Here is a 24,137-nt window from a genome sequence, read left to right as displayed (position 1 = left end):
TCATGAAGTTGTGTGATCATGAAACCTCTCGTAAAGTCCAAATCTCAAGAGCTTTGCGAGGTTGACGAGCTCGCGACCTTGATTAGATCCTGTGGAGTTCTTTGTGATGTGTCGAGAGCCCGGGACGCTCACTCTCGCGTCGCTGCGAGCCAGCATTCGCAGAACAGGTATCTCTCCAATCTCATCGTCGAATTGTATGGAAAGTGTGGAGCGATCGATGAAGCTCGATCGGTGTTTGATTCCATTCGCCGCCCCAATTCCTTCTCGTGGGGTATCATGCTGTCCGCCTACGTTGATAGCGGCAGCCTCGATCAGGCCAGAAACTTCTTCGATCGAATCCCTTGGAAGAATTCGGTGTGCTGGAATTCGATGATCGCCGCGTATGCTCGTCTTGGATCTATCGAGGAAACGCAGAGATTGTTCGATCAAATGCCCGTCAAGGGCATGGTATCATGGACGACTTTGATATCCCTCTATGCCCAAAAAGGAGATCTCACGAAAGCAAAGCTCTTATTTGATGGGCTCGTAGATCCAGATCCAATTGCTTGGAACACAATCATCCAGGCATTTGGAACAAATGGTTTAGTCAGCGAAGCAAAGGATTATTTCGATAGAATGCCACAGAGAGATTTGCGTGCGTGGACGTCGATGCTCTCGGCATATGCCTTAAGCGGGCATCTTGACGAGGCAAAAGTAGTTTTTGATAGAATGCCCGACCGCGACGTGGTGACCTGGACGGCCATGGTCTCGGCATATGCCCAGGCAGGGCATATTAGCGAGGCGTTGAGAATCTTTGACGAATCTCCCGAGTTTACCATAGTGTCGTACAATGCGGTACTTACAATGCATGCACAGCATGGTAACGTGAATGAGGCGAAGCGTCTGTTTGACGAAATGGCCACGCACGACGTTTTCTCGTGGAACGCGATGCTAATGGCATATGCCCAAGCCGGGCATATGCGGGAATCGGAGAGCCTATTCCGGCAAATGCCCATGCGCGACATTGCCTCGTGGAGCTTGATGCTGGGCGCATATGCCGGCGATGGTGTCATTGACGCCGCTAGGGCCACGCTGGACGCCATGCCGGAATTCAATGTGGTCAGCGGGAACACCATGATTGGCGCGTACGGACGGTACGGAGAGACCAACGCGGCATCACGACTTTTCGACTCGATGAACGAAAGAGATATTCTTTCCTGGAATGCGCTCTTGACGGCATTTGCCCAGGGCGGCCATCTGGAAGATGCCAAGTCGCGGTTTGACTTGATGCCGGAGTGGAATCTCGCATCTTGGACGACGCTGGTCACCGCATATTCCGAGAAGGGTCAACTGGAGCAGGCCAGGCTGGTGTTCGATTCCATGCCCGAGCACGACATCGTGTCGTGTACGTCCCTCATCGCAGCGTACGGACTCCAAGGACACGTGCACGAATCCGAGCAGGTGTTTGGACGCATGCCCTTACAAAATGCCGCCACGTGCACGGCTATGGTTGCGTCCTACGGCCACGGGGGGCATCTGGACCGCGCGAAGGAAGCTTTCGACGGCATCCGCGAGCGCGACGTGGTGGCCTGGAACGCGATCATAGCAGCATATTCACAGAATCTTCACCTCAAACAAGCCGAGGCGACCTTTGCGGTGCTACCATGGCGGGACATGGTGACGTGGAACACCATGGTCGCGGCATATGCCCAGAACGGGCATCTCCTCGCGGCAAAGCTCACTTTTGAGAGGATGCCAAGGCGGGACGCCACGTCGTGGTGTACCATGGTCGCGGCATATTCCAGATTCGCGGGGAGATCCATTGCCACCCAGGCCTTCAGGAGCATGGAAATGGAGGGAATCGAGCTGAATCCCGCGGCATTTTCAAAGATTCTCGCCGGATGCAGCCATGCCGGCCTCGTATCCGAGAGCTTGTCCTACTTTTCCTCCATGGGCGAGAACTATGAAATGGTGGCGTCCAAAGAACACTATTGCAGCCTGGTTGACGCTCTCGGGAGATCCGGCAAGCTTGGAGAGGCGAGAGATTTGATAGACAACATGCCATTCATCGCCGACGTTGTGGTTTGTGGATCACTCCTCGCATCTTGCGAGAGAAGCTCGAATCTAAATGTTGGTCGAGATATCGCCAAGAACATCCTCTCGATCGATCCACGAAATGGGAGCTCGTGTGTAGCTCTAGCAAACACCATTGCTCGAAGACCCTTAAACCTAGAGCAAGCGATTTAAACGGGACTTTTAGGGCATACGTCAGCAAAAAGCCCTAAAGGTCATTAATCGCGTTTACTTTCTCCTTCCATTTGCCCTCATCTCTTTCTTTCGTCTTTGCTTTGTCCGTTTTCTCCTGGTTTACATTCTTTCCGAGGCTGTGCTGCTGCGATGGCGCTAGCGATGCCGATGCCGATGGCGAGCCGCGCGCCATAGCCGCGGTTCTTCCAGGCTCATCGGCTCATCGCCAATTGGCCACAAATCTTTCGGCCGGAGGCGGAATTCGGGGTCGCGCGATCGCGAGGGCGAGGGTTTTGTTGCGTGGATCTTGCGCGATCAGATCGCATTTCTAGGTATGTGTCACTGCCGGAGCAGCCGGATTGCATGGCGAAATTGAGATCTCGATTTTTAGGGCAACTCTTTCTTTGTGAGCTTGCGTCTCGCGGAATCCATTGCCGATTGACTCTTTCTGGGAACGTTCATCGTTTGTGTGGTCTTTTCTTTTGTCCTTGATTTTACTCTCGTGTCTTTCTTTTCTTTTTTCAACTCTTTCTGTGAGCACTGTGGTTTCTGGGATTTGAGATCACATCTTGTCAATCTAGAGTTTTTTCGATACTTTGTTCTCGTGGTTTTCTTGCTGGTTGTCGTTACACCTCTAAAATGCCTTGAGAGCTTTCTTTCAAACTAAGTTTCTCTGTGTTTTCCAGCTCAGATTCTCTCCTTTTGTCAATCTTAGATTGTTTGGACTCTGTTCTAGCGGTTTTCTTGTGCTGTGCCTTGAGGAGAAGGGACCAAACTAAGTTTCTCTTTTCGTGTTTTCCAGCCCTAGCCTTGGCACGCGGGGATGGTCTGCCGGAGCCTGTCAAGAGCTTGCAGAATCATCAAGCGGCAGTGTGGAATGGTGAAGTCCGTCATGCTCTCGGACCGTCTGACCTTCGGCTCCTCGAGCAGCACCAGCAGTAGCAGCAGCACAACCAGGTACAAACCAGTTAGATCAAAGAAGCAAGCAAATGGTGGCGGCGGCGGCGTAAACAGCCACCACCACCAATCATCGCCACCTTGCGACCGCTGCTCCACCGCCGCCATCGACATCCTCATCCTCTTGGTGGCTCTCGCCGCCTGCGCCTTCCTCTTCACGCCATACTTCAAGCTGGTGTGCAACGAGATCATCGAGATCCTCCCGGCAACGTTCCTCTTCATCGGCGAGGTCGTGTACGAGGCTCCCGTCGCCTACGCGCTGGCGGCGGTGCTCACCTCGGCGTCGGTGATCGGGATGTGGGAGCTGTACCAGTTTAAGTCGAGGAAGTGCGGCAACCCGTCGTGCAAGGGGCTGAAAAACGCCATGGAGTGCGACATCCAGCTCGAGACGGAGGAGTGCGTCAAGAGCTCGCCGCCGACCAACGCTGTGCTGCTGGACAAGGGGCTGCAGCTGGCGCAGGATCAAAAGGAGCTGGAGGCGGAGCTCAAGAGGATGGCTCCTCCAAACGGGCGGGCGGTGCTGGTTTTTCGAGCTCGGTGTGGCTGCCCCGCCGCCAGATTCGAGGTGTGGGGATCCAAGCGGCCCCGCCGCTCCAAGAAGTGAGCAAGATCACTCCGGGGAGCCACGAAAAAGCAGCAACAGGAAGAAGGAAGAACAAAAAGAACGAGCGTCTCTCTCGTCACTCTCTCGTCTCGTTGCATTTCACGGCCCTGGGAAATGTTTTCCAGGGTGTTTATATTAATAAATCCGCGAAATAAAAGGCTGACTAACCCATGGTTAATGGATTAAGCAAAAAGTTAACAAGATTAACTGGCGCCTTCATGCCGCTCCACGTGGCGTGATGCTTGCCGTTGGATACAAAAACCCTAGAAGCCGTGGCACTGACTCTCAAAAATTGCAATGCGAGGAAATGGAAATCTTTGGTGCTAGTGTAGCGTAATGCGCTCCGGGAAGCTGGTTTTAATGGTGGCGATAGCGACGTGACATGGATATAAATGGAAAGCTCTCTGAGAATGGACGGCTTCGATGCGCGGGTCGCGTAAACAGGGGCTTTCTCGAAACGGTAAGAGCTTCAATTTTTTAATGAATATGGAAAGTTTTTCTTTTCTCTCCCTGTGTGTGAAAGAGAGACAGAGAGCCGGAGATGGAGCCTCCCCTGCTTTGCACCGCCAGCATCTTCGCCGGAGGATAAATAGTTCGCGTGCAAGGATCCGTCGCCTCAGTGTCTGTTGAATCGTGTGTTTAGCTATTTGCTGCTTGTTTTCTTCTTTCTTGTTTGGTGTTCTTCTTCCTTCTTGTTGATTGAAACGAAGATCTGCTTCTTCTTCCCTCTTGTCGAAACGAAGATCTTCTTCTTCTTCTTCTCCTTCTCCTTCTTCTTCTTCTTCTTCTTCTTCTGTTCTTCTTCTGGATCTGCGAACTATGGTTCTTCTCGATCAGACTTCTTTCGCTTGAGCACTTGTTCTCGTTGGGGGCCGCCTTGACTTGTAAGAACTCCGTTCTTGGTTTGATCCATCCATCCAGACACGGACCTCTGGCTTCTGTCTTGTGTTTGGGAATAAAGGAACCTAGGAGGGCCGGGTTTGCGAACTTCCTGGGTGGTGATATGCTCCGCTGAGCTCGAGCAGTGTAATTATCACTTGCTTGCACCGCCGGAAGAAATGTGATCCTAGGTTCCCTTGTTTCCAAATTCAAGGCCGGTGCTGCTGCTGCTGCTACTGATCGTGTCGTGTCTTCTTCCTTCTCTCTCTCGAAAACGTCTAACTCTGCCTGCTCGCTCGTGAATTCTCTTGTCCTTTGCCTTTCGGGAGCTTGTTGGAGCTCGGATCTGCAATCCTCCACCATTTGTTCTCTTAATTCGGAGTCGAGTTTCTCCCAGTTTTTGCAGGGTGGAGTCACACTGACAGTGAGATTTTGATCAGCAGCTGGCGGTGGAAAAATGCGTCTGCCACTCTCCCTCGGAACTGAGAGTGAACTGGCGCAATGCACACCGCAAGTTCTCTGGAGCCGACACCGCCCCAAGTTTCAAGCCACGCATTGGTGGTTGCTTTTGCAGGACGAACCTTTTACCGGGTATCATGAAAAGCTTCTCCTTGTGGCCCGCGTCTCTTGGGGGACCAGAGAGCACTATCTCTGCTGCTTAGCACTCGATCTACTGTTGCAGCTAGCTTAGCAAAGTAGTAACTTCAGTGGAATAAAACAGTGAGAACCGCTCCAAACGCTCCAAAGCCGGGAGCTGGACGGGAATGCTCAGTGTGACGATCATAATTTAGAAATGGATCTTGTTACCTGTTTGTTGCTTCAAGCAAAGCATTGCTTTCCCTTTAACAGTTGGCAAAGTCTCTCCGGCTGCGCAATGCTTAAATGAGTATAGCTCCACTTACTTCTGTATGTCGCTTTTCCTTCCCTGGGGAAATGCCAGCAGCAAGAAGCCGGCATGCATGTCCCATAACTTCGTGGACCCGAATGGAGAAAGAGACATTGCTCTCCACAACAAACCTGTAAGGACGTAACAAGCATGGCGTTAGAGACAAATTAAACCACGCTATCATTCTAATAGTGGCCATAGCCAAAAGGACAGAAAAGAGAATACAAGACGCTCACGCGAAGGACGCCAACCAGCCAGGCAGCCTTAGATCGCACAAGACGACACAAGACCATTATAGAGAACATACACACACAGCTCTCGGCAGGCAATCACAATGAAAACAACCAGCACGTACCAGGAGAGCTCGTACGGCCTTGAGAGGATTCTTGCAGTGAATTTTTCTACGTCAGCACGCAGAAGGGAGACAAGCCACAGCTTTTAGAGACCTTCACACTATCACTCGCTTGTGCTATGGCCTGGGAACAGGCCATCACTTTGTCACAGCACAAGAGAGCTTTGAGCTTAAGTTTGTGACGCGAAATGCTTTTATATAAGCTAGCTACCTACAAACCTTGGCAGGAAACTCGTAGAGGTGGCACGTCAGTACAAGCCACTTTCGCATGATCAGGAAGCCCAAAGTAGGCCTGCAGATCAGGTGTTACAGTTGACGAATCATTTTTGCAAGGAACACGACCCTCACATACCTCTAGCAAAAGCCCTGATGTTACTGTCCACGAAGATAGATACATTCACCCGAGTGCTTGTCTGCTTCTCTCTTTCCTAGGCCAGCGTTGCTTTCTTTCCCTTGGAATCCTATCAACCAGAACGTCAAGACGATGAAAAACAAAACACGTAAGAGCAACGGACCTTAGATGACGATCTGCCGCTTGTAAATGTACTGTATATGCTGGCGAATCGCTTCCTTTCTGCCTCCTGTAGCGGGATGGCCCGCGCAAGTGCTGACTTGAGCATTTCCATCGTTATTACAGGGCGCTGGTTGTGTTTTTCTCTTGGCCTTTCAATTGCCGAATGGACTGCTTCTAGTTCTGCGTCTGAGAGAACAGCTTTCAGATCTGCTCCACTGAAACCCTCTGAGAAACGCGATAAGTACTGCAGGTCAATGTCATCTTCCATTGAAAGCTGTTTAAAAGGAAATCAAGTTAAGCCTGCCAAGAGAAAGAAAACAAAAAGAAAGCGTACGTACATGTCGGGAGAGTACACGTAGGATGTCAAGCCTCTCGGCCTGTGAAGGAAAATCGCAAAACAAAAGATGGTCGAGTCGCCCAGGTCGAAGCAGCGCCGCATCAATCAGATCAGGACGGCTACAAGAGAAAGAACGATTAGTGCTACACAAACAACTCTCATAAGAGGCTGACTGACTTGGTAGCAGCGAACGTAAAAACACCCGTTAAAGCTGAGACCCCGTCAAGCTCAGCTAGAAGCTGCATGCTACAGTTATTAATGCAATGGCTTAAAAGTTCGTGTACCTGGTTCACAACCCGATCTGTAACACCGGTATTGTCGTGACCACGCTTGGGAGCAATAGCGTCGAACTCGTCAAAGAACAGGATGCAAGGAGCAGCCGCAGCTGCTCTCGCGAAAACGTCACGAACCTGGATGGACAAGGAACAAAGGTCTAGCCCAAAATATTTTCAAAGAGCATACCGCCTTTTCAGAAGCACCAATGTATTTGTCAAGAAGCTCTGGACCTTTCACTGGAATAAAACGGAGGGAGCACGCCGCAGCAGCTGCCGCAACAACATGCGTTTTTCCGCATCCAGGAGGACCGTATAGAAGAACGCCAGTACGCAACCGCAAAGGTGCACTAGCAAAAAGCTTTGGGTACCTCACAGGTAGTTCCAACAGCTGCAAATATACGAGTCTAGTGAGGCAGATGATATCCAAATCAACGTTAATAGTACCTCTCTAATCACACGGCAAACTTCTTGCAGGCCACCTACATCATCCCATCCCAGTATCGGTCCAGTTTTCCCCGCCTTGGCAACTCCTTTGAGTGCTGCCGGAACAAGGCCTTGAAGTGCGTCGTTCAGGTCGCTGTCTGTCAAGTGAAAATTGCGGCCCGTTTCCGTCTCCGCCTTTTTTGCGAGATATCGGGCAGATGAAGCATGCAAAGCTCTGTCCACCATAATTTCCTGATTCCATGAGTAATCAGCACCTAGTACAGTATGAGCTAAACCACATTACCAGATCATTTGCATCGTATCCATCACATTTGGCAGCCACTCTACTCGTTATAGTTTTTGGACACTCAAAACCTCGGCTTGCGATAATTTGCTCGAGAATGCCTTCTCGCTCACGAATACCAGGGGGTTCTAGCTCAACGCTAAAATCAAATCGTCCTGCATTATCAGTGTCCAAAGTGAACGTGTTTAGCCTTGGAAGGTAGAATACCTGACGAGCGCAGAGAAAGTGGAAGAGATTTTGGTCCACTTGCAGTTGCAAGAAACGCGACAGAAGCCGTTCTCTGTGGAACAGAAAAAAGAGCACGTAAAACTTTAAAGTTGCCTGAACCTTTCACCTGAGCATTGTCCATCACATCTGAAAGGTACTCCGCGAGAGAAGTGGCTGACATATCAACTCCTCCTTCTTCATGAATCGAGAAAAGAGCGTCCAGGTCATCGAGCACCACCAAAGAAGGCGCATGCTGAATGGCTCCCAGAACTGCTTCCTTCAGACGGCGTTTTGTTGGACTTTCTGCTTCACCAACAAGCTCAGCACATTTCAGAATCACCCTATGTCAAGCAAATCCATTGCGTTAGAAAACACGTAATGGGGAAAGACATAATAACAAACCGATGCGCTTGTATTTGTTTGTTTTCACCGAGCTCCCGTGCCAGAGACAAAGCTAGCTGAGTTTTTCCACACGCCTGCAAACACAACGGCGTCATTCCACAAAGGGTAATATTTCTGTCTCCTTACTGCTGGTCCATACAGAAGAATACCAACAGGTACCGCAACTTCCATGTCTCGTAGCTTTTGCAGACTAGTTGGAGTTAACAGGAGGGTAAGTCCTGAAAAAAAAATTGTAAGAAAAACAATCAAGCAAGAACAGGAACACGTACGCTGTAAAGCTTCGTCAGCGCTTCCTTTAACCCAGACTGATTTGAAAGAAGGCATATCGACGTCACGGTCCTCCTTACTAATCGTGAACAAATACTGGAGACGCTCAATCCGTAAATCCAAGACAGGCTTCTCGTCGTCTAGTATGCGGGCGTCGAGTACAAGCATATTGTTGTCCATCTGCCCTCCGCACTGTAGGCTCAACAAAAAAATCGATTCTTTTTTCTGTCTGTTGGCAGGCGCTTCCGAAAGCGCTATCAAGGATGTTGCCGGCCAGGAAGTACCATCATTACCGCCGAAAGCGTTGTGCAACGTCCTTCGTTGGGCTTTTATCCAAGCTCTAATCAAGGTAAGCTTATCGTCCACTGTCTCGGAAGAAATCACTTGCTTGAGCTGCTTCCCATCTGTTTGATTTTCTTCTGAGTGAAACATAACCGGAGTTACGCGAACACTCGTTGCTTGCAGCAGATTAGTTTGGTGAAAGGATTGAAGACACAACCCTGCAGAAAAAAAAGCGAATATAAAAGCTGAAATTGAATATAAAAGCTATACCTCCGTGGAGCTGAACACCCAAATACTGCCGCAAAGGCGCTGAGACCACAGCATGGCCATCGGTGGCTCCGCTCCAATAAATCACACGAACAGCTGCCGATCTAGTTACCTTTTTCTGCTCATCAGTCGTTTCTTCATTCGGAAAGGACTGGCTTGTTCTCACCAGCACCCACTGTCCATTTGCCACGGTGACTCGTTCCGCTGTACTTGAATTTACGTAAACCGCAGCGGTAGGAATAACTGCGAGCTCTTTGCCTCCGATATTGCAAACTTGATGTAGTGACTCGTCAATATCCTGGATTCGCAGCCAGATACTTTTTCCAAATTGCGGGCCTTGCTTGATGTTCTGTTGGCGCTTCTTGATAGACACAACTAGTTCCGTCCCTCGCGTGAGTCTTACCTGAAAAGGATTGCCATGAGGACGAGTCTATGGTTCACACCAGAATAAATCTACACACTCACCACTGACCTTGGAGTGATGGATTTTGCAAGCAACACAAGTACCCCTTGTCCTGGAACTGACACAGGAAACTGGCGTCCCTCCTGTAGCACTCCAACCTGGAATAAGAAAACTTAGAAGCAACATAGAAGGACAAAAAAATAGACCGAGAAGACTATATGTTCGAACTGGATACCTCGTTTAAGATATGAGTCTCAAGGTAGTCAGCGTGGAGCTCCAAAATCTCCGAATCGTCCTCCGTCGCTGGCTCCACTAGAACAGTCTGTGCTTGTGGTAAATCGATACGAACACGAACTGTGACCTTCGCTCGATCAGGTAGCCCCAGGCATTGCGCTAGACTCTCCGCAACCTTCCTTCATCAAAGCTTGTGCTAAGAAAGAAAGATCACCCCCAGGAACTCCACGAACATACCTCGATGAAAATGGAATTGGAGGTGGCGCCGCTCCAAGCCACGAACCAGGGAACCAATGCGGCTCCATCGCCTGCCGCTGGACGCGAAATCTTCAATTCCAGCACCAGGAGGGAAGTGAAATGCGCGTCGCCTTGCTGGAGAAGGTAAATTACATGCATCGGGAGCGCAACGAAGCCGACATCGCTGCTGGCAACGCGCCTCACCTCCACCTCCATCCCCGAAAAACCCTAATTTCTGGAGCGCATATTAGCGAGGGAAATATAGGGGCTGGAGCTATCACTGGATTGGAATGCCGCCCTGGCTCTCCTCGTCCCTCGATCGATCTCTCTCACCCCTGCGCAGGAGCTCAGCAGCGACCCCCAGGACGTGGCATCCGGCTTGAATGGCATCTTGCTAATGATCTCCTCCGCATCGAGTAATTCCCCCGCCCGGCCGAGAAGATCGATCAAGCAAGTGTAGTGCTCTCTCCGCGGCGCCGATCCATAGTCTGCAATCATCGACATGAAGCAGCGCAAGCCCTGTTCCAGCGATCCGGCATGATTGCAAGCCGAGAGAACGCTGAGGAAGATAATCTCGTCGGGAGCTAGAGCCTCCATGGCCATGGTACGGAAGAGTGCCATGGCGGATTCCATGAGGCCAGCGTTTGCGTAAGATCCAATCACACTGCCCCACGCCACCGGCTCCCGCGCCTCCATGCGCTCGAAAAAGATTCTCGCGCCATGGATATCCCGCGACAGGGCATATGCTTCCAGCATCGTGTTCCAAGATACCTGGCTGCGCTCTGGAATCTTTTCAAAAAAGAGCTTTGCTTTGTAACACTTCCTGTGGTGTACCAATACCGTGAGCATCACCGTACAGCACACGAGGTCGTGCTCTGGCATCAAACCGAAGATTCTCTCCGCCTCATCAAGATGCCCATTCGCGCCAAGTGTCGCCATCGCAATCGTCCAGCTGGCAACGTTTCTTCCAGGCATGGAGTCGAGAAACCAAAGCATCTCCTCTACCAAAGAACCCTCCGCGTACGCCGCTAGAAGAATATTCCAAGATGTTTGAGTCCAACACGGCATTCTATCAAACAGTGCCTTTGCGTCCCCAAGATGCCCATTGGCGGTATATACCTCCAGCATAACGTTCCACGACGACACGTCACTCTCCGGCATCCCGCTGAACATGGATTCCGCTTTCTCTACATTTCCAGCAGCGCCATATCCACCAACCATCGCATTCCACGTCACGCTATTCCACTCGGGCATCCGGTGAAATATCCCCTCGGCATCTTCGAGATTCCCAGCCTCGGCATATGCCTGCAGCAGCGCTGTCCATGACACAATGTTCTTGCTTGGCATCGTGTCAAAGATTCGTTTGGCATCGTCCAGATGCCCCACCTCGGCATACATGACCAACATTGTGGTCCGCGACACCACATTGTGTTGTGGGGATCGATCAAAGAGAGCATCGGCATTGTGGGAATCTAAGGCATCGGCATATGCTTGGATCATTGAGTTCCAAGTTATCAAATCTCGCATTGGCATCGAATCAAAGAGCCGCCTCGCCTCCGCTGTATATCCAGAACGGATATACGCAAGGATCATAGAGTTCCAGGTCACTACATTTGGATTCGGAGCCTTGTCGAAATATTCCTTAGCCTCGTTCGAACTACCAACTTGAGATAATGCGTTTATCATAATGTTCCACGCGACAGTGTTTTTCTCTGGCATCTGTCTAAACAGATTCTTGGCATCTTCAGTATGCCCAAAGGTGGCATACGCCGTGAGCATATCCGTCCACGACACAGCATCTCTCTCGGGCATCCGTGAGAACACGTCTTGGGCATCAAGAACATTTCCGTTTTGGACCCATGCATGCAGTAAAGCGTTCCAAGTCCGAATGTTTCTCTCAGGGCAAGAGCAGAACAAGTTTTCGGATTCGCCCAAGTGCCCAGTTCGGGCATATGCATTAAGCATTACGTTCCACGATGAAAGATTTCTCTCTGGCATTGCATCAAACAGTTCTCGCGTTTCCTGGAGCGAGCTGTTCTCCGCAACGGCTGTGAGGATCGCCGTCCACGTAACAGCATTGGGATTCGGCATTTGCTGGAAAAGCTTCTTGGCCTCGCTGAGATCCCCAATTCGGGCATATGCCGTGATCATGGTGTTCCATGACACGACCCCCGGATCAGCCCCAGCAGCATCAAAAAGGCGCCTCGCAGCTTCGATCTGGCCGCTTTTCGTGTAGCACGCGATCATAATACTCCAAGAGAAGGCATCGGGAGCGTGGATGCTATCAAAGACAGCGCGTGCTTCGCCCAATCTATCAAGCTTGCCATACATTTGGACGAGCAAGTTTGCAAGGTACCTGTTGTGCTCGAGAGCGGATGCTTTGATCTCCCTGTGGATTTGCTCTCCGGCCACAATGCAGGAGCAACATCGGAGGCGAGTGGCAAGATCAGCCACTGCGTCGGGCATTTAGCCAGCTCTTCGGTGATCATACTGGTGCCAAACAAGAATGTCTAGATGCCCAGCCTGGGCATTTTGCCTATCTCTATCCCATTAGGGTTTTCGTGTTAGCATGGCTGTGGTTCTCGCGCCGGATCTCTCCGTGTCGAAGCTCTGCCTAGGTTGGTGAGCCCGTTGGATTGATTCTCACGTATCTCGCGCGCTCCTGGCAGGAACCATGACATTTGGTGAGCAGAACAGCTATAGTGAATCCGCCAAGCTCTTGAGCATCGCTACGCAAGCTGGAATCAACTTCTTCGACACGGCAGAGATGTAAAAACCAGCATTTCTTCGCTTTCGATCGTCTCCTTTGCTCCTTGCTCGCAGGTACCCGGTGCCTCAAAGAGCTCAAACTCATGGAAAGAGTGAGGTCTACCTCGGTCGATGGATCAGAGAGAGTAACATTGCCAGGGACAAGATTGTGATAGCGACCAAGGTGAGCTCGATCTAGCAAAATTCTTTCATTTCATGGTTCTATATATTTTTTTTTAAGGTAGCTGGGCCTTCGGGACAAATGACTTGGATTCGTGGAGGACCACACTCTTTGGACAAGAATAATATCAAGGCGGCTATTGACACAAGGTTTTACTTCTCGTACCATTGTTCTTACTGGCATGGTTTTTGTTCCTTCGTGCAGCTTGCAGCGACTTTGCTTGGATCATATTGATCTCTATCAGATACATTGGCCTGATCGGTGAGTAAAACATTTTATGCTTGTGTGCTTTGCTTGAGAATGGGAGTTTTCTATAGCTATACACCGATGTTTGGAGAAGTTGATTACGATCCTTCACGCCGTATCAAAGCAGTTCCTGTGGACGAGCAGCTGCAAGCTTTGTCTGACGCTGTAGACGCTGGCAAGGTACAAATCCCTTTCGATTTGCGACTCAACAGACTAGTTGAACAGATAAGATACATTGGAGTTAGCAATGAAACTCCTTACGGTCTCATGGAATTCTGCCGGGCTTCTCGCGAGAACAGGCTGCCTCGAGTTTTCTCGATCCAAGTAAGTGGAGAAGAAGAAGTTTATATATGCCCAAGTGGAGGATTCTAACTATCTGGAACAGAATGCATATAGCCTCCTGTGTCGAACCTTTGATTATGGTCTCGCCGAATGCTGCCATCACGAAAGGTAAGAGCTTATCACCTTTGTAGACTGTAAACGGTGTTCTTCTTTGTTCTTTCAGCATAAACCTCCTGGCTTACAGTCCTTTGGCAATGGGTTTGCTAACTGCGAAATATCTTGACGATGGTGGAGGTCCGGCTGATGCTCGTTTAAATCTTTATAAAGGTCACTACGCAATCTTCTCTCTCTAACGTAGAAAAACACCCATAATACAGGACGCTACACCGAGGCAGAATGCCGGTATGATCTTGGAAAACCCAATCTGTTACCGGCTGTCAAGGTACGTACATTTCGGATTTTCTTATTATAAGATCCAAACTATCTCGTTTCAGGCATACGTAGAGATTTCTAAGAACTATGGCATCACCCCCGTGGAGCTTGCTATAGGTACCTACAACGCAAATCCATGCATTGCTTGAGCTCAAGAAAAACTTCTCCTTTGGTCAGGTTTTGTACTAAGGCATCCACTGGTTGCAAGTGCTGTGATTGGAGCTACGAAGGACTATCAGCTAATGGACATAGTAAAAGCAGCTGCTATCACACTAACAGATGAAATGGTGGAGGAGATAGATTCTGTTCACAGAAAATTCCCGAATCCAGCTCCGTAGAGAAACGAGAACTACGTCGACGTCTCCTTTGGCTGTAAGTTTTAGCATTTTCGATTTGCTCTCGTGTAGATCAAACTTTGGATTTGCACAGGGCAGGATTTTCGTTGTGACGCTTGCTTGGACGCTATGGCTGGTTCTCCCACTGCCAGAGGTGCTTGCATCCTCCCAAAGCTTTCATACCAGATGCCGGACGAAATCCAGCGTGTGCTCACGTCCGCTGGAAGTTTGGAGGCTTAGTTTCGCTGGATCACGTCAAGATTGGTGTTGATCGACACGAGCTCTCAGGCTATGGCGATCTTGCTCGGGGGCTGCAAGGATAAGCTCCATGGCGAATCCATGGCGCAGTATCACACTCCGGCCAGAGCTGATCGCATTGCAAATGCTTGGAAAATTTGGTGCTTAGAACTGATTCCGTCGTCCTGTGTTGGAATGGCAGTGCGAGTGAAGGCACCGAAGAACTCCATGAACTCGACATAGTCTAAGTCGTCCCATGTACAAAACGTGAAAGTCGGAAAGATTTTGTCATTTCAAAATTTGTTTCCCTCCAGTGAATCTGTGTTTAACAGAAGCTTCAAGATTCATCTCCATTTCAAAGGGCTATAAGCAGGCTCTTTGTATTCTTTTTTTTAAGTAGCATTCTTGATGATTTCTAATGGGGAGCATGCAATGCAGCTGTATCAAATACCTCACTGTTTGGGATGGAATGCAGAGCAACTAGATCAGTATAGTGACCTTCTCCCTTCATTTTTAGAGTTTGGGCCAGCAACGAGGCATTGTTCTAGTTGCTCGAATGGATGGTTCTGTTGGCATGGCTGTGGCTCTCACGTGCCGGATCTATTACTCTTGGCAGGATTCGATGAGCTAAAGTGAATCCATGATATCTAGCATTTCATTTCATTGTTACCAGGGATAGCGACCAAAGTGGCTTGCTTTGCTTGAGCTAGCAAAATTCTCTTCCATGTTTCCAAGTTTAGGTATTGATTCCATTGAGCAGAGGGCAGTCTCCGCACTTTATAGTTTTAAGTCGCCTGAGACAAAGTTAGTGAACTTAGTTTTATACTCTTATTTGATGTGGCTAAGAGAATATGTTTAAATATTCTGGGATATTTTACAATTTAAAAGTTGTTCTTCATTTAGATTAAATTTTATAATTTATTTCTACCCAAGATTAATCTTGTGTTTATAATTTATAAATAATTTTTATCATTTCTAGTAAATTAAATTTGTTATTAAATAATAAACACTACTATTAAGAAGAACCACATGGTTGTATAAATACATTAATTAACATATTGAAATTGAATTTGATCCATCTAATTTTTTTGGTTTACTTAAGCACCCAAGTCCTAAGGTTTTAGTGATAGTAACGTTGTTTTTAGAAGTTAAGTTTAATTTCTGCAACATGATATAACAAATATAATATAAACAACTTCTTTAGTTTTTATTTTATTGAAACATCATCCGAAAAGAAGAGACTGATAACTAAAAACACGGTAAGATAACAGCATTGTCACTAAATCTCGCCCTAGGTTTGCAATTCTGGTCTCTAGTCTTGCGCACTCTTGGCAGTGAGCAAAACAGTTTTAGTGAAGCACTTGACCGTTTTCTATCGTTTCTTTTTTTCTCAGTGTCTCAAACTCATGGAAACAGTGAAGTCCATGAATAATGTTACGAGAAACAACTCTGTCATTGCTCAATTGTCATACCAAGGTGAGCTTGCTGTGCTCTTTGTTTCGATGTAATTTAATGCTTTATGATATCGTTGTTCTTACTCGAGTCTCTGCTCGATCTGTAATTAAATTTTGTTTTCGTTCTTTGAATGAGAGTTTCTAGTGTGAAAGCAGTTCCTTGCCTGTCTACAGCGTCTTGCACTGTCTGACGCTGTAGACGGCTTAGAAGTACAAATTCTTTTCGATTTGCGACTCAAAAGAGTGAGGTACATTGGAGTTAGTAATAGAACTCCAGTCTCGTGATGTTCTTTCTAAAAGATCTCTAAAAATTTGGCATCACTTGCTATAGTTACTAAATGCAAATCCATGCATTGCTTTAGCTCAAGAAGTACTGCTCTTTTGGTCATAAAGATACAAAAGACTATCATAGCTGGTGTCACACGAGCAGAAGGAGATTGCTGTTTACAGAAAATTCCCAATTCCCTTTAGAGAAACGAGAACTATGTCGACGTCTCCTTTGGCTGTAACTTTAGCATTTTCTTGAAGATGTTTGCTCCTGGTATGTAGCATCGAAAATAAGTACTGGCGCTCTTCTGTAGATCGAACTTTGGATTTGCACAGGCAGGATGCAAATCCCAGGAGCACCTCTCGCAGTGGTAGAACCAGCCGTTTCCTTCGTCCAAGCAAGCGTCACAAACGAACATCCCAAAGTTGTCATACCAGTCGCGGACGAGATCGAGCGTATGCTCGTGCTGTGGATGCTTCACGTCCGCTGGAAGTTTGGAGGCTCGCTTTCGCTGGATCACGTCAAGCTTGGAGACGTGGTGTGGAGTGAAGGGATAAGCTCGCAATCCATGGCGCAGTATCACGCTTCGGCCTTCTCTAAACAAGAGCTTGCCATCGCCATCAAAGATTGCAAACGCAGGTATGCTTTGGACGTTTAGCTTGGTGCTAAGAATCAATTCCGTCCTCCTGTCTTGGAATGGCAGTGCGAGCCAAGGCATAGTCTGGAAGAACTCCATGAACTCGATGTAGTTCAAGTCGTCCGAGACAAAGATGATCTCGATCGATCTCTTGCCATGCCTGGCGCGGATTTGCTCGTAGAGAGGGATCAGATGCTTGTCCACAAACGCTCGAGCCGTTGGATACCAGTGTGCGACGAAGGCCAAGCCATAGCACTTGAATCCTTGGAGGCTTTGAATGCTCACCTGGAAATATAGTTACTTAGATGATTATATCCATTTCTTTCACCTTGGATCCGTCATTTCTAATGACATAGTCACGCTCTTCAGTTGCAATGAATGACAAAACTGATTCCATGTTTGAAGTATGAAAACTATTATGGGATCTTATATACCACCACGGAGTATATCACAAGCATAGCATAGCATTTTCCATGCTTTTATGTGAATATAAAGCGAGCAAAATCTCAATTTTTTACCACTTACAATAAACATTTGCAAATCATCTTAAACTGAAATTGGAATAATTATCTGTTATGAATTTTATAGTGAATTTTATGCAGCATTCTTCTTCTCGAGGAAGAACTTTCGTCCAAGAAAACCAAGAACCCATAACAATGCGAGAAGAATCAGAACGAAACTAATGAGGGCAACGCTTGTAGATCCTTTTCTTTGCTTGAAAGTGTCCATCATGGCACCAGCTTTGCCTTCAATCTGCGTGGATGGAGAATCCTTGATCTGATCCATTGCATCCTTGATCTGATCCTTTTTATCCTTGATCTGGTCCTTCGCATCCTTGATCTGATCCTTTTTATCCTTGATCTGGCCCTTCGCATCCTTGATCTGATCCTTTTTATCCTTGATCTGGTCCTTCGCATCCTTGATCTGATCCTTTTTATCCTTGATCTGGTCCTTCGCATCCTTGATCTCCTTCACAGGTGTTTTGGGGACTGGTTTGATGCAGTCCAAGTGTAGATCGTAGGAGCATTCCTTGCAATGGTAACACCATCCACACCCATCCTCCTGGCATTTGTCACAAGTAAACATTGCGTTGTCATAGGGGTCTTTCACTAGCAGCAAGACATGCTCGTGCGTTCCATCTTTGAGTTCCACGGGAAGCTTGCTGGCGTTTTGATCCTCCACTTTTTCCAGGTCTTGGATGTGTTCTTGCGCGAAAGGAAAAGCCTTCGATCCAAACCTGGTGACCAAGCTGTAACCATATCTCGATAGCAATGTTGTTCCATTGGAATCAACAAGGACCAAGCTTGGCATCACTTCCACTTTGAAACGTCGAGCTAGCTTCGCAGTCGTTGCTCCTTTGACGTCGAACGGTAGTGCCAGCCAAGGCATTTTCTTCATGGATTGCTTGAAGCTCGCCTCATCCGTGTCACCCGAAACAAACACCACTTCGAATCCAACACCACCAGCGCCAGCGGTGGAAATCTTTTGGATTTCATCGTAGATACCCAGCAGCTTGTTGACGAAGGTGCTGCATGACTTGTTTGATTCCACCGAGAAGAGCAAGCCAACGATCTTTCCTTCGAGCACCTTAGTCTCCACCTTTCCAAGTGAAGATCACAAAGAAGAAGATACAGTATCATACGTTTGTCCCCTTTCTAAAGTATAGGAGGCTTTTACCTGTGATTCGTCGTTCCGGAGGACGTGAGTGATTCCATTGCTGCGGAGGAAGGATACGAGAGACATTTCCTGACGAGCCATTTGCCACCAAGGATGTGGCATTTCCCGGAGGTCTTATAGCCGGATCGAGAGAGAGGGAGTAGCAGTAACGTAATAAGAAGAATCTCACGAATTCCTGGCGTCGACAAGATCACACTTTTCCGATGTCTTGTTCAGTGTCCGAGTATGCCGATTTGCTACGGCAATGCGGGAAAAAGAGGAATCTCTTCGAGGGAAGGCAAATCCACGAATCCATCGCTGGTGGCGAGCACAGCGGCAAGCTCTACCTTTCAAACCTCCTCATAGACATGTATGGCAAATGCGGGAGCGTGGCGGATGCACAAAAGGTGTTCGAGCACACAATCCAGCCGAATGTTTTCAGCTGGAACATCATGTTATCTGTTTTTGTCCTTAACAATCGCCTCGAGCAGGCAAAGAAGATGTTTGACAAGATGCCCGTAAGAAACTCAGTCTCGTGGAACACCATGATCACCGCATATGCCCAAAAAGGGCATCTTGAAGAAGCGCGTCAACTTTTTGATTTGATGCCGGAACCAAGAGTGGTGGTCTCATGGAACTCAATGATATCAGCCTATACACAAGCTGGGCATGAGGAAGAGGCCATGAGTTTGTTTGAGAAAATGCCACAGCAGGACACAGTAACTTGGAATATCATGCTTGCGACAAATGCCCGGCTGGGGCATTTGCATGGAGTGGAAACGTTGTTTCAAGCGATGAAGGAGCGAGACATTGTGTCGTGGAACACTCTCTTGAGTGCCTACTGCCAAGCCGGAAAAACCTCCAGCGTCGCAGAGGCTTTCAATCGGATGCCACAGCACAATCTCGTCTCGTGGAACACTCTACTTTGTGCGTTCTCGCAGAGCAACCAGATCTCCCAGGCGAGAACTGTGTTTGAACAAATGCCCCAGAAGGATCTCATCTCGTTTAACACGCTGCTCAGCACAATCGCCCACCACGGCCTTGTGGACGAGGCACTGTCGCTCATGGAAAAGATGCCCGGGACGAACAACGTCACCTGGAACGCGATGATCGCAGCGTACACCCACAGGCCAGGGCATCTCGCGGATGCCAAGCGGATCTTCGACGGCATCCCAGAGCCGGACATCGTCTCGTGGAACTCGATGCTTGCGGCGTACGTACACAACCAAAGCTTGGACGAGGCCGAGAAGCTCTTCTCCTCCGCAATGCAAGAGAGGGATCTCGTGTCGTACAACTCAATGGTTGTGGGATATTCGCAGCACGGAAGCTTAGACGTGGCGAGGCGCACGGTCGAAGAGGCGATGCCGGAGCACGACTCCGTGTCGTGGACGGCGCTCTTGGTGGGGTTTTGCGAGCGAGGTTTCGTGGAGGATGCGAGGGAGGTGTTCGTGAAGATGCCGCAGAGGAATCTCGTGTCGTGGAATGCCATGGTTGCGGGATTTGCCGGGAATGGGCTTCTGGACGAGGCGATGGATCTCTTTCTGGAGATGCCGGAGCGCGATCCAATCTCGTGGAATTGCCTTATAGCGGCGCTCTCTCAGGCTGGATTCATCGACGAGGCGAGAGGACTGTTTGATAGAATGCCAATGCGGGATACAGCATCGTGGAACTCTATCATTTCTGCATATGCCCAGCTTGGGCATTTGTTCCAAGCTGAAAGTCTCTTTTCTAAAATGCCTCTCAGGGACGTGGTTTCGTGGACAACTATGATCACCATGTACGGTGAGCTATGCGATCTTGCTAGTGCTAGAGGGACTTTTGATGCCATGCCTGAGAAAGATCTCGCGGCCTGGAATGCGATGCTTGGAGCCTATGCCGCGAATGGTCATCTCGACAAAGCAAGGGATGTATTTGAGAGAATGCCACGGCACTCTCCAGCAGCGTGCAATGCGATGATCACCGGCTATGGACAAGTTGGCAGCGTCGAAGAAGCGAGAAGAGTCTTTGATAGCATGACCGATCGAAACACTCTCACCTGGAACGCTATGGTTGGAGCGTATGCCCGTAACGGGCATATGAGACTGGCCGTGGAGCTCTTCCGGAGAATGAGGAACGAGGAATCGGTGGCGATCGACGAGCTGACTTACGCTGCCGCCGTCGATGCCTGCGCTGGTTTGGGAGCTCTGGACGAGGGGCGATCGATCCACAGTGAGATCTCGCTCACCAGCATCAGCCGCTCCCCGGAACTCGGAAGCTCGCTCGTGAGCTTCTATGGGAAGTGTGGAGGGCTGGACGAAGCAATGAATATCTTCCAGGGGATGGAAGCCCGAGACACCGTTCTCTACACTGCCGTAGTCGCGGCTCACGCTGATAACGGGCAGCTCGATCTCGCCATGGAGTATCTCCAGGCCATGGAGCTCGAAGGAAACTCTCCAGATCAGGTGACTTTCAAGGCCGCCGTCTCGGCATGCGCTCACGCTGGGATGCTTGACGATGGCCTCGCACTGTTTGGAGCGATGCTGCACAATTACTCCATCACCCCCACGCTGGAGATGTATAGCTGCATCATCGACGTCCTCGCTCGCGCTGGAAAACTTCGCGACGTCGAACAGCTCATAAGATCCATGCCTTTTGAGCCAGACGCTGCCGCTTGGACGAGCGTGCTGAGCGCATGCCGGGTTGACGGTGGCAGCGAAAATCGCGACCTCGGCTTGCGAGCTGCTCAGCGAGCGGCGGGATTGAGTCCCACAGACTCAGCTCCATACGTGATGCTCGCGAATCTCTTCAAACACCACGATCATCGATCGATCGGAGCTACGCCTCTCACCAATCCAGACGCGAGAGTGTAAGTTGACGACACATCCGGTCTCTTGCGATACAGACGCTCCACCACTCCGGCTCCTCGGTTCGCGTCTCCGTGCGTCTTACACGCCCCGAGAAGCGTCGTCCATGCAATATCATCAGGCTCGCACGGCATAGAATCCATGAGCTCTCGCGCCTCTGCCGTCCTCCCGGATCGTCCCAGCAGATCGACCATGATGCTGTAGTGATCCCTCTGAGCCGAGGTACCGAAATCTCCAACCATTGTCACGAAGAACTCCAATGCTACATCGAGTTTTCCGGCATGGCTACAAGCCGAGAAGACCGCGGTGAATGTTATGGGGTCCGGTGGAAGGCCGTCACACACCATCGCCAGGAAGAGCTCGATCGTCTCCTTGGTATGGCCGCTCTGCGCATAGGCCGTCACCATTGTTGTCCACACCACCACGTCTCGATCCACCGAGCTCTCAAACACCTGTCGGGCTTCTCCCAGGCAGCCACAGCGGGAGTACATGTTGACGAGCGCGCTCTCCACGACAGGATCTAGCAGAGCCTTGTCGCTTGCCGCCATGTCGTGAACCATCCGACCGTCCGACAAGGCGTTGGAACTGGCACAGGCGTCCAAGACTGCGACAAGAGTGATGTTGTCGGGTTTGGTGCCATCCAAATCCATGGAGCCCAGTAGAGTGAAGGCTTGCCGGGCTTGACCGTGCTGGGAGTACGCCGTGATCATCGTGTTCCAGCACACCAAGTTTCGGTGAGAGATTTTGTCGAAGAAGCTCCTCGCGAGCTCTACGTTGCCGGATTTCGCGTAGGCCACCACCATGATCGTCCAGGAGATGGAGTTTTTGGACGGCATTCTATCAAATATGAGCTTGGCTTCTTCCGGGAGGCCGTTCTGTGCGTAGGCTCCCATCACTGCGTTCCACGAGGTAGAGTCTTTTCTCGGCATTCGATCAAGAACGCGGTGTGCTTCGTGAGGCTGGCGATTCACTGCGTATGCATTGATCATAATGTTCCAGGAGACGAGGTTGCGCTGTGGAGTCCGATCAAACAGAGACTTGGCCTCGGCAAATCGACCAAGCTGAGCGTACGCCGACATGAGAGTGTTCCATGACACAGAGTCGCGCTGTGGCATTCTCTCAAACAATTTTTTCGCATCGTCAATCCTTCCATGGATTGTGTAGCCCGACAGGAGAGCGTTCCAGGCAAAGACACACGCCCCCGGCATTCTCTCAAGGAACTCCAGAGCTTTTTCCATATGCCCAGCTTGGGCATAAGCAGTAACAATTATACTCCAAGACACCGGATCTTTGTCTGGGATTTTCTCAAAGAACTCTTCCACTTTTCTCATTTCGCCTCTCTCTGTTAATGCCGTAAGCATTGCGTTGTAGGACGTTGTGTCCTTCTCGGGCATGCTTTCAAAAGTTTCAACCGCTTGCTCCATCTGCCCAAAATGAGCATATGCCGTTACCATCGCATTCCACGAGACAACGTTCTTAACCGGCATTCTTGCAAACATCTTCTCAGCTTCTTGGAGCTGCCCGTTCTGGATGTATGCGGCTATCATGATGTTCCACGAGAAGGAGTTTGGCAGAGGGATCCTATGAAACACGTCAAGTGCTCTGTCCACGCTTCCACACTTTCCATACATCTCGATGAGGAGATTGCTGATGTAGCGATTGTCCCAGAGATGAGTCCCAAGGATTTCCTCGTGGAGTCTCTTGGCCTGGCTTGGATCCTTGGATGCTGCACAAGACCGGATCTGTTGGGCATAGAAAGATTTGTTCTTGAGAAACGGGAGAGTCGAAGGAATTGGAGGAGATTCCGTGATGGACATTGCATAAGCTACCATCAAAGTAGAATCTGGTTCTCCTCCTTTTGTTCTGAACTCCATTTGACTTTCTTTGACTTTCAACAAGTTGTGGGTGTTGATGTATTGCTATTGCTCATACCCTTGCAAGCAAGGTGTCGGGGGCCCTGAGTAACCCAGAGCTTCTCACCGCGACCAGATTCACCAGCGAGGACGCTACGTAAACCTTGGACCCCCTCCCTCTCTTCATTGCGACACAAACCTTGAGTCCTCTACTCTCATCGCCAACCGTTAGATTATGAATGGACGTATTAGATTTAACGGTTTGGCTCTCAAAAAGCAAATATAGAATCAATCTGGATATTTGAAGAAGATTCACAGGTTGGCGATCCTGCAAAAGTCATCGGCTACGAGCATCAAGTTCTAGCTGTGGCTGCATCCCGCCAAGCTACAACCTCGAGTGCTGTGCTCCCTCACCATGGGCCGATCTTATGCTTCTACAGCTCCTGCAGGGCACTACACCCAAGTCCATGCTCCCATCCAGAATAAATACTTAGCTCGCATCTAGTATGTAGTGGCTCATGATCCATGCGTCCCTGGCTGCTTCTAGCTTGTCTTGTTTAGGTGGCAGCAGAAAGGCTTAGCCACCTGGATCTATGATTCTGGAACCAACTCATGGACCAAGTGGAGCGCTAGCTTCTGCTCTTGGGTCTCTTTTGATCGAGTGCAAGAATGGGCTCTGCTCCAGTCCTTGTGCATAACTTGGTTTGAAACACATGCAACAAATGAAAAGACGGCATATATCTTTTCTACGAGGCATAGCTGTATAGATAGTTTTTCCAAGTGGAGGCATCCTGAAGAAATGCAGGTGGGATTGGTGAAGGCAAGAAGGGAAATTAGGGCCACTATCTGCTTCCTTCTAATGCCCACATTCCCCACAGCCAGACACAAAGCATTATTCTATAAAAGTGA

At 49.3% G+C, this 24,137-nt stretch overlaps 8 protein-coding genes across 9 annotated transcripts; 4 read left to right on the top strand and 4 right to left on the bottom strand.

Moving 5' to 3' along the window:
• Window positions 1-18: 18 nt before the first annotated feature.
• LOC112343066 (pentatricopeptide repeat-containing protein At4g02750-like) lies at window positions 19-2,701 on the top strand. Its single transcript, XM_024665932.1, has 2 exons — window positions 19-2,558; window positions 2,618-2,701. Exon 1 carries the CDS (start codon window positions 19-21, stop codon window positions 2,224-2,226), a length of 2,208 nt encoding a protein of 735 aa, XP_024521700.1. The 3' UTR covers window positions 2,227-2,558; window positions 2,618-2,701.
• Window positions 2,661-3,958, top strand: LOC9651406 (uncharacterized protein At5g19025). The gene is made up of 2 exons (XM_002992206.2): window positions 2,661-2,698; window positions 3,029-3,958. Exon 2 carries the CDS (start codon window positions 3,050-3,052, stop codon window positions 3,785-3,787), a length of 738 nt encoding a protein of 245 aa, XP_002992252.2. The 5' UTR covers window positions 2,661-2,698; window positions 3,029-3,049; the 3' UTR covers window positions 3,788-3,958.
• A 285-nt stretch (window positions 3,959-4,243) lies between these two features.
• On the bottom strand, window positions 4,244-10,373 carry LOC9651769 (peroxisome biogenesis protein 1). Of its 2 annotated transcripts, none has more exons than XM_024665900.1 (20): window positions 10,057-10,373; window positions 9,821-9,994; window positions 9,648-9,743; window positions 9,186-9,585; window positions 8,636-9,133; window positions 8,493-8,584; window positions 8,367-8,440; window positions 8,092-8,305; window positions 7,965-8,037; window positions 7,758-7,912; window positions 7,475-7,705; window positions 7,218-7,418; window positions 7,040-7,165; window positions 6,933-6,994; window positions 6,757-6,874; window positions 6,420-6,692; window positions 6,257-6,365; window positions 5,908-6,196; window positions 5,474-5,683; window positions 4,244-5,420 (listed from the first exon to the last, which is right to left on the bottom strand). In XM_024665900.1, the coding sequence occupies exons 1-17, from the start codon at window positions 10,270-10,272 to the stop codon at window positions 6,333-6,335; spliced, it is 3,036 nt and encodes a 1,011-aa protein (XP_024521668.1). In that variant the 5' UTR covers window positions 10,273-10,373; the 3' UTR covers window positions 4,244-5,420; window positions 5,474-5,683; window positions 5,908-6,196; window positions 6,257-6,332. The 2 variants fall into 2 exon arrangements, with proteins under 2 accessions (XP_024521668.1, XP_024521669.1); XM_024665901.1 differs by having other exon boundaries at window positions 6,124-6,196.
• On the bottom strand, window positions 10,285-12,522 carry LOC112343065 (pentatricopeptide repeat-containing protein At2g35030, mitochondrial-like). The gene has a single exon (XM_024665931.1). The coding sequence runs from the start codon at window positions 12,520-12,522 to the stop codon at window positions 10,285-10,287; it is 2,238 nt and encodes a 745-aa protein (XP_024521699.1).
• An 83-nt stretch (window positions 12,523-12,605) lies between these two features.
• On the top strand, window positions 12,606-14,424 carry LOC9651405 (protein tas). Its single transcript, XM_002992205.2, has 13 exons — window positions 12,606-12,674; window positions 12,726-12,825; window positions 12,880-12,988; window positions 13,046-13,134; window positions 13,190-13,246; window positions 13,303-13,411; window positions 13,457-13,555; window positions 13,617-13,681; window positions 13,737-13,840; window positions 13,891-13,955; window positions 14,008-14,062; window positions 14,123-14,317; window positions 14,375-14,424. The coding sequence occupies exons 1-12, from the start codon at window positions 12,626-12,628 to the stop codon at window positions 14,281-14,283; spliced, it is 1,062 nt and encodes a 353-aa protein (XP_002992251.1). The 5' UTR covers window positions 12,606-12,625; the 3' UTR covers window positions 14,284-14,317; window positions 14,375-14,424.
• A 3,015-nt stretch (window positions 14,425-17,439) lies between these two features.
• LOC112343069 (probable nucleoredoxin 1) lies at window positions 17,440-18,757 on the bottom strand. The gene is made up of 2 exons (XM_024665939.1): window positions 18,554-18,757; window positions 17,440-18,475 (listed from the first exon to the last, which is right to left on the bottom strand). Exons 1-2 carry the CDS (start codon window positions 18,653-18,655, stop codon window positions 17,471-17,473), a joined length of 1,107 nt encoding a protein of 368 aa, XP_024521707.1. The 5' UTR covers window positions 18,656-18,757; the 3' UTR covers window positions 17,440-17,470.
• On the top strand, window positions 18,687-21,488 carry LOC112343068 (pentatricopeptide repeat-containing protein At4g02750-like). The gene has a single exon (XM_024665938.1). It carries the CDS (start codon window positions 18,757-18,759, stop codon window positions 21,379-21,381), a length of 2,625 nt encoding a protein of 874 aa, XP_024521706.1. The 5' UTR covers window positions 18,687-18,756; the 3' UTR covers window positions 21,382-21,488.
• A 4-nt stretch (window positions 21,489-21,492) lies between these two features.
• On the bottom strand, window positions 21,493-23,415 carry LOC112343064 (pentatricopeptide repeat-containing protein At4g02750-like). The gene is made up of 3 exons (XM_024665930.1): window positions 23,308-23,415; window positions 21,720-23,117; window positions 21,493-21,660 (listed from the first exon to the last, which is right to left on the bottom strand). The coding sequence occupies exons 1-3, from the start codon at window positions 23,413-23,415 to the stop codon at window positions 21,493-21,495; spliced, it is 1,674 nt and encodes a 557-aa protein (XP_024521698.1).
• Window positions 23,416-24,137: the final 722 nt, after the last annotated feature.

The sequence above is a fragment of the Selaginella moellendorffii genome, unplaced genomic scaffold (genome assembly GCF_000143415.4).
Source record: "Selaginella moellendorffii unplaced genomic scaffold, v1.0 SELMOscaffold_130, whole genome shotgun sequence".
Classification (NCBI taxonomy): domain Eukaryota; kingdom Viridiplantae; phylum Streptophyta; class Lycopodiopsida; order Selaginellales; family Selaginellaceae; genus Selaginella; species Selaginella moellendorffii.
This window is presented reverse-complemented; position numbering and strand designations above follow the sequence as displayed.

Excerpts from the sequence above, each read along its gene's own strand:
- LOC112343066 (XM_024665932.1), top strand. The coding sequence starts at position 19 with ATGAAACCTCTCGTAAAGTCCAAATCTCAAGAGCTTTGCGAGGTTGAC.
- LOC9651406 (XM_002992206.2), top strand. The coding sequence starts at position 3,050 with ATGGTCTGCCGGAGCCTGTCAAGAGCTTGCAGAATCATCAAGCGGCAG.
- LOC9651769 (XM_024665900.1), bottom strand. The coding sequence starts at position 10,272 with ATGGAGGTGGAGGTGAGGCGCGTTGCCAGCAGCGATGTCGGCTTCGTT. Across the intron at positions 9,995-10,056 it reads CCAATTCCATTTTCATCGAG|GTTGCGGAGAGTCTAGCGCA; the intron begins GTATGTTCGTGG and ends TGATGAAGGAAG. Across the intron at positions 7,166-7,217 it reads TTGGTGCTTCTGAAAAGGCG|GTTCGTGACGTTTTCGCGAG; the intron begins GTATGCTCTTTG and ends TTGTCCATCCAG.
- LOC112343065 (XM_024665931.1), bottom strand. The coding sequence starts at position 12,522 with ATGCCCGACGCAGTGGCTGATCTTGCCACTCGCCTCCGATGTTGCTCC.
- LOC9651405 (XM_002992205.2), top strand. The coding sequence starts at position 12,626 with ATGGCTGTGGTTCTCGCGCCGGATCTCTCCGTGTCGAAGCTCTGCCTA. Across the intron at positions 13,247-13,302 it reads CAGATACATTGGCCTGATCG|CTATACACCGATGTTTGGAG; the intron begins GTGAGTAAAACA and ends AGTTTTCTATAG. Across the intron at positions 13,841-13,890 it reads TCGTTTAAATCTTTATAAAG|GACGCTACACCGAGGCAGAA; the intron begins GTCACTACGCAA and ends CCCATAATACAG.
- LOC112343069 (XM_024665939.1), bottom strand. The coding sequence starts at position 18,655 with ATGCCACATCCTTGGTGGCAAATGGCTCGTCAGGAAATGTCTCTCGTA. Across the intron at positions 18,476-18,553 it reads TCCGGAACGACGAATCACAG|GTGGAGACTAAGGTGCTCGA; the intron begins GTAAAAGCCTCC and ends TCACTTGGAAAG.
- LOC112343068 (XM_024665938.1), top strand. The coding sequence starts at position 18,757 with ATGTCTTGTTCAGTGTCCGAGTATGCCGATTTGCTACGGCAATGCGGG.
- LOC112343064 (XM_024665930.1), bottom strand. The coding sequence starts at position 23,415 with ATGAAGAGAGGGAGGGGGTCCAAGGTTTACGTAGCGTCCTCGCTGGTG. Across the intron at positions 23,118-23,307 it reads CCGACACCTTGCTTGCAAGG|ATCCGGTCTTGTGCAGCATC; the intron begins GTATGAGCAATA and ends TATGCCCAACAG. Across the intron at positions 21,661-21,719 it reads TCGAGCTCTTCCTGGCGATG|CCATGCCGGAAAACTCGATG; the intron begins GTGTGTGACGGC and ends CTCGGCTTGTAG.